We start from the raw sequence: 7,500 nt of genomic DNA on the forward strand, positions 1-7,500 counted from the left end.
GCTTTCTTTTTATGAAAATAGTGTTCACATTCATTTATTTCTACAACTGATGAGCAAATGATTCAGACCTCTGTCTCTTGGTGCAGTATCGATTTCTTAGTAGAGGAAGCAAAGCGGCAAACCTTTCGTCTTAATTAAACTGTTTATCATTATGAGATTATTTATTCTTTAAAATGTTTTGTAACTTTTCCTTAATTCTCGTATATTTGCAATTTGATTAATGTAGTGTGGTGTTTTAGGCATATCTTTATCTCTCCAGATCACGATTTTCACAAGTTTACAATTTGAGTCATTGTGAACAGCTGATTGTGATTATTTACAAGATATAAATATTTTATCGATGTAAGAAAGTAATTTTTCCTTTCAGTTTTATACCTTAGAAGATTTATGCGTCGAATTTCAGATTCAGGTTTAGATAGCAGAGGACAAACAAAGGTATTCTTGTTGCTAGCAAAATGTTTAGCTTCTTCAGTGAGATATTAGAACTGCTTCCGTCCTCCCTCAAATCTGTTCATTTTCTACATTTCCTAATACTAACATGCTGATGCATGCCATAACCCAATAACCGAAAGATGCACGTTACCTCGCATTTCAAAAGAAATCCATATAACCAACCATACACATAACTCTAAACACCTGAAAAGGGAGCAAATACGAGCAACATCCTCCAGCCCGGCAAAGCACAAGCGTAACCTTACTATCCACTCCATCATCAACTCCAGATACGCCCTGGAGAGACGGTTGTTCCAGCAACTGCTCGAGCTGAAGAGAGTCCAGATCAAGAACACGCGAGCCAACGAGCAGGTACTCATTAAGAGGATGGTGGACGCGTACATGAAGGAGGGGGTTCAGTTGGGCATCAGGGGTTATAACGGACCCTATAATTTCCAGAGTTACGAGAAGTATCTTTACGGTGAGTTGACTTCTTGCTTTCCTTGTTGTATTCATTTTTTGTATGATACTACATTATGATGATATTTATTCAAGTATAGATCAAGAAATGTGTGTGTGTGTTTGTTTCGTTTGAGACAAAGCTGTGTGTCAAGCGTGTTTGTATTTCGATTTTCTCAGGAATCAAGCAATGTGTCCATCCCAAACAGCCACATTTTGATCATATGTGTGTCTGCGGCTGCATGCATGTGTACGTGTGTTTATTTTACTTCATTTAATATTTAAAGTTGTGTCTGCGTATGCGGGTTAGTATTTTGATAATTTTGAGAACCAGGCAATGTATAGACGTACCCATCCTTAACGGGCACATTTTGAAGGACTCCTGTGTAGAGATAGATTTCGTTTGCAACACAATGATGTGTGTCTGTGTGTGAGTATTCCGATCATCTGGAAAATCGGACATTGCAGGAAGCCTGGCAATGAGTCCATCCCGAGTAGTGGATGTATGAATCAAATCCAACGTGAATATTAGTTTAAGGGAATTTACATGACCTCTGCTTATGTAGTTACATGACTTTACTTGCAACTGCCAAACACACACACGCACACATACACATACACATACACATACACATACACATACATACAACATACAAACACACACAACACAACACAACACAACACACACGCTAAAATACTAAAACATACTAAATAAGATAGTTACAAGCACAAACATACTAAAACAAGAGACACATTAAGGAAAAAAGTACAGACATACTAAAGAAATACTGGAACAGGGATAAACACATTCAAAAAAGGATAAACATTCAGAAACGCACAAATATCCTATAGAAAAGATACTAATTCATAAACAAGCACAAGCACGCTGCCCGACCAGATCCCTGAAGCATGTTCCTCTTTCCTGCAGACCAGCTCCGGTACCTGCAGAGTTCCCAGAGCAACAAGATCCCGGCCTTCAAGCCAACCGACGACGTGGAGCGATTAAGTCGAGCTCTTCGCCGTCAGGAGATCCTGGAGCTTCCTGACCCCCTCATGACTCCTCGCGACCCCCACACTTGTAATCACACCACCCATCGCTGTCACCACGCAGCGCACGCCTATACGGGCGTACCCTGCGCTGCATATCGTAAGTCCCTCTCCGAGGCTATTTAAATCCACATACATCAGCATATTACAGTAAAATTTTCCTTCCTTACTTTCTGGCACAAGCATAACATCGCGTTACCCTTCGCCAGTGGGTCATCGAGGGAAGAAGAAGAACCAGCTCTCCCTCCCGAAGATCGCCGGCAGCACGAACGCCAACGGGAGCAGCTCCTCCCTAGGCCCGTCCCCAGGACCTAACGCGGGCGGGAACCTGGGTCGCACTCGCCCGGGAGAACCCATTGGCCTGCGGAACTATGACCCCAAGAGACCTCTTACTGTTGAACTGCAGGTGAATAAAACTATTTACTTTCTGACCGTTGAAATTAATAGGTTACACGGACTAAATTATTTTTGGTCATTTATCAGTAGAAGAACTCGCATCCGCTTAAATTTTAGCCTTACAATACGAAGTTTGTTTGAGTTAGCCATTCATAAATGAAACATTACGTGGTGTATCCGTAGAGTTTAGCTATACTCATGCGCCTGCAAGTAATGGAAGCCGGTGAGAATTCGAAATGTATAGGTAGATATTTTCCGAAAAAAATATATACCCTGGAGTTCAAGTAAATATATTAAAAACATCTAAACAAATAAAAGGCCAGCTGGATAGTTTTATAGTTTATTATACTTATAGTTCTCTTGGAACTCATGCAGACAGGTATCGCGAATACATTTTACTTATACGATGTAAATACAGATAGAGTTTTAGCTGATTCATGCAACAACACGCAAACCTACTAAACGTAAAGCTTTGCTCTTTAAGGGAAAAATTGTATTTTATGGATACTCTCCGATGATCTCATTGTTATCAATTTCCATTAGTAAACGTGAATAATTACACCAACTCCTATCAGTATTTTGTAATTCATTTTGTCGAATTCACGACCATGATGAAATACATCTTCAACTAAGGATCACTTACGATAACTATTAATTCTGACTGAAGGAAGCAAACAATAAACCAGTATATAACAGATATAGCAAATTGTGAAAGCCATTTCTGTCAGTTGTATATATTAGCATGTGGTCTGAGTAGTCTGAGTAACATGGCTGACACCGCTGTTAGGAACTGATCAATCTCGCACACAAGAACTCCAGCAATGTAGCTCTTAGTCGAACCCATCCCGTAGGTTCTGTAGGGTTTTTTAATGATTTCAAAAATGATTAAAGAACCATTCAGCAGCCGCATGGTCAGATCTTGGTCTGTCGTACCAGAGAATAGATCCACAGTTTCTTTTCCATATATATCGATGTTGCATGGAGAACATTTTGCATGATTCTTGTCATGTATTTCAGGAGTTTCAGGAACTGTAGCGAAAAAAAACTGTAGCCCTTTCTTGAGAGACAAGTTACGGGACTGTCCAATTCTTTGATTTCGTTGTAGCTTCCATTCTGAAGTAGAATTTCCGTGACCGAGAAGGTCATGTGCAGTATTTAGTTTTGAGTTTTGAATTGGTAATGTTATTTCGACTTTATCCTGATGGTTCGTTAGATCACATTTTGACATAGTTTCAGAGACCGCGATGAATGAATACGTGATAACATTGATCTGATTACATCTTTAACGAGAAATCAGACCTTGATAAATAACCCCAAATCATACAAAAATTAAATAACCTCAAGCCAGATTTAAATCACACATAATAAAATCTCTTAATTAACTATCTAGAGCTTAAATAAATTCTAATTCAAGTATTTTGCAGTTTAATAGTGAAAAAAAACTAGTGTTCATTCTCGTTCGGAAACAGTAACGAGCACAAACAACCCACGGCTCATGAAAGTTCACCCCACCAGACGGTACTTCCGATCGTGCTAAATAATGTGCTTCTGCCTCTATGGCTTATTACTTTTTTACATTTATCCATTACTGCACTGGAGTCAAGAAATCACTCACTCAATGGTAGAATTTGATCACGGTATCTTGATTTTCTCCCTATATTTTTTTTCTTTTTTTTGAGATTTGAGAAGCTCGACTGCTGTAGGTGGGATTTCGGTGAACTGGTCTTGTTTCGTGACGAGGCTGTTGACCCATCTTCTGCCCACTAACCCACTAATTAGGATCATCCTTCCCTTTCCAAATCATTTGTTTTCTGAACATTCACTACATCCACAGACAACGAACGCCCTTAAGACACTCCTCAATCCTCAAACTGGAATCCCAAGTACCGTCCTAGTCCTCATACACAAATCAGAACCTCGACTCTAACTACCCTCCCCAATCGTTAGATTAGATAATTGGTCACGTCCCTAATCCTCCTCTGAGAACGGGTTACCTCAACACAATACCTTTTACAGTTTATTCACGTCTTTAGTGGAATCACTAGACTTCATTACATTATTCTATATTAGAAACGAGATTCTTTAGAGTGACTCACTTTTTCACCTCACTGTCGTTATTCGTGTGTGTCACGGAGTGGTCTTATATCATCACTTACACTATTTCCGTATTCCCATGGTCTTTCACCTTTATTTATATCGGTGTTTTCTCATCCTTTCTCTCACACGATTGATATATATTACGTCTTAATTAAGTAGTATTTCAGATTTTGTTTTTCACAATTGTAACTTCCGTGTGATCTGTCTTGCTCTGTGCCAGTTCGAGTTTTTTTTAACGTCAACTGAAGTCCACTTTACTAACCTAACAATTAGTTCATCCGAAACGGTTTTTTTTACGGGTTACTTTTGATGAGTTGCCTTCTTCACACCCAGCACTTTTGGTTGACACGCCGTGTGAGTGTTTTTTATTAGTTGTTCCTTGCATTTTATTAAATATCATTTCCCCCTTCATCTTCAGATTATAGTATACACTTCCAATATGAAATTATATATATATTTTTCTTTACAACTGAGCATCTTAAATGACGTATTTTTATCCATTCACCAAATACTTTTTTTTTAAATTTTGTCTCTGTTTATCACGTGGCATTTCGTTGTAACTTCACCATATCTCTTTTCTTTCCCACAACATCCTCTTGTGCATTCATTTACCCAAGTAACAATCTTTCACATCTGCCAGACTTCAACGGATTTTCAATGTGTACCTTTCTACCAGTTTCGTTTAAACAATGAATACCTCAAATATTTAACCCAAACACAATCGGTAAGGCGAGAGAGAGGAAGCAGAAAAAATTAAAGAAGAAGAAGAAATAAAAAGAAGAAGGAACAAAGATATACACTTGAGTGTTCATTCGCAAAACAGTCTATCTGCATCCTTTGAACAATTGACCAAATTACCAGCTTTCTGCTCCCTACAACTATAGTCCCCATAAACATCCATTTATGGATTTTTTTCTTACGTACACTTCATCTACATTTTTTTTTTTTTTTTACAATATCATTCCATATTCATCGTTCTGTCTAAAGCACCACATCCCTTTTCTCTTTAAGTGGACACTTTGTCACTCCAGTACTCCATATGGCCAGTGTAGAAAACTTTAAAATCGCTTAAAACACTTTCCTATCTAATGTACACTTCTTCATCTACAGATCTTTACTATATCATTCCATATTCATCGTTCTGCCGAAAGTATCATTACTCCTTTCGTTATAAAGGGACACTTTATCACTCTAATAATACATATAATTAGTTTAGATACCATGAAAATCCCGACGCCACATGAAAATAAGCCTGATATGTATGATACCTTAACATCACTTCACTTATAACTCTTTTTGCTAAAACAACATTCCAAATTCCGTCACATCAGCCCAGTTCCCCATCACTATAACACTATACCTCCCCGGACAGCACGGTAACACGAGGCAGCAGATCACTCTCCCTACAGAGATCCTCGACAAGAATAAGAAGTACCATCTAACCTTCACCATTAAGGTTTGTATCCGCATAACACTTTCGCATGTGATTATAACAACATCCTTGTGCATTAGTGGATTGCGGAGAACATTGCTTGTGATATGGCATGGTTATGCATGGGCTCAGACACCTGCCTGGAGCTGCTCTTCCCTTCCATTGCCTGCCGCTAACGCTGTTGTTTCCTTAGCCCTCCGCGCCAGGCCAGGAAGGCCAGTCCCCATCGAAGGACGAGTCAGCCTCTCCCAAGCGGTCCGCCTCGGCGCCGGAGGGCATTGTGCCGGACGAGGCGGTGCAGGCAGAGCCACGGCCAGAACTTCGCTCAGCACCGGCAGAGGGCAGGACCGAGGCCTAGTGTCAATGATGAATAGGAGGGTACTTCAAGAAAAGACAAAAATGCTTATGTATAGATGAGCCAGTCAGCATTTATACTTTGGCTTGAGGTCTACTGTAGACTGACATTTATGTTCTAAAATATGGCAGTCCAAACTCACATTGCTCTGCTACGTGTAGGACAGTGATGAGATATTCTTGGGCTGTTAAACATCACGTGGTATCTTACCAAAGGTAGGTTCCATACTTGTGTGTCTGACGCAGGACACTGCCAAGTATCCGGGCCATTGTGATAGACTCCGTGAGGAACAGCTGTATATTTTTCAAAACAGACGTACATGGGCATTTCATTCTGGAAGAGGTACATGATATTACAGAGAAATGGGAACAAATATCAATCTATCATATTTTTCTCTAGACTTACCTGTCAACAATGTGATATACATGCTGTACAGTATTTCCATGTAAACATTAATGTCATGAACTTCATTCAATCATAGTAATAGGTGTATTTTTACCACCAATTTAGTTGATCAAATGTACGAGTCCTATTTCGTAGATAATCAAATGAAGTCAATAATTTTAACCAGGTGAATTTGCATATGCAATCATGGTTGGGGATTCCTTCCGGCGATTTTTTTTTATTCAGAGTACCAGATAAAATGGAAACTACATCCTTAGGTTGCATTTGAATATTTTCAGTTATACGCGAAAGCAAGTTTTGCACTAAATTCAGAATAATAGAAGGACGCACACCGGCTATGTCCTTGTACGTCGATGTTGATGTTTATATGAACGCCACATGTGCTATTATGTAAACATATCTATATAAAAAAACTCTACTTGTAAGTTTTTTCTATAACCTTCTGAAAGGTGTGACTTTTAAAGAATATACTTTTGCACAGTACAATCAAAAGAAAGTTAATGATATACACGCAAAAGTAGAATGTCTCGAGTAAGCAGATATAAATTACGGTTCGAAACCAAACATGCAATGGAAGATATAACTTCTAGAATCAAATGTGGAAAACGAGGCAAAGGTCTGGCCTCGTCTATCAAAGAAAGGGCAATAGATGGATAAAAGAGGAGAGCAGTGTCAAAAAATATATATCCGCTATAAGGACGTGGCAAAGTAAATAAGCCCGTTGTAGACCAGAGAGGAGATGAAGTAAGCAACAATAGCGGCTGCAATTCAGAAACGGATAATTGGTTTTAGAATTAGTTGAGGACGACTTTTGCTTTACGCACTTCTACCTAAAATTGTATGATTTAAGAACACATAAATACTATTGCAGTATTGA

General features: G+C 39.0%; 1 protein-coding gene across 4 annotated transcripts in view; it reads left to right on the forward strand.

The window, feature by feature from the left end:
- LOC122261594 (uncharacterized) overlaps positions 1–7,048 on the forward strand; it is a 113,762-nt gene extending 106,714 nt beyond the window's left edge. For 3 of the 4 annotated variants that reach the window (XM_086548752.1, XM_043029308.2, XM_043029310.2), the window contains 5 exons: positions 723–913; positions 1,820–2,038; positions 2,148–2,344; positions 5,804–5,887; positions 6,057–7,048. In XM_086548752.1, the coding sequence (XP_086404878.1) occupies positions 723–913; positions 1,820–2,038; positions 2,148–2,344; positions 5,804–5,887; positions 6,057–6,221 (856 nt within the window). In that variant the 3' untranslated portion in view covers positions 6,222–7,048. The remainder of the gene's footprint in view (positions 1–722; positions 914–1,819; positions 2,039–2,147; positions 2,345–5,803; positions 5,888–6,056) is intronic. The other variant, XM_043029311.2, reaches the window with a different exon arrangement.
- The last annotated feature ends 452 nt before the right edge of the window (positions 7,049–7,500 follow it).

Source organism: Penaeus japonicus, unplaced genomic scaffold (assembly GCF_977035675.1).
Source record: "Penaeus japonicus unplaced genomic scaffold, GWHDUDI00000001_assembly GWHDUDI00000002, whole genome shotgun sequence".
NCBI classification, from domain to species: domain Eukaryota; kingdom Metazoa; phylum Arthropoda; class Malacostraca; order Decapoda; family Penaeidae; genus Penaeus; species Penaeus japonicus.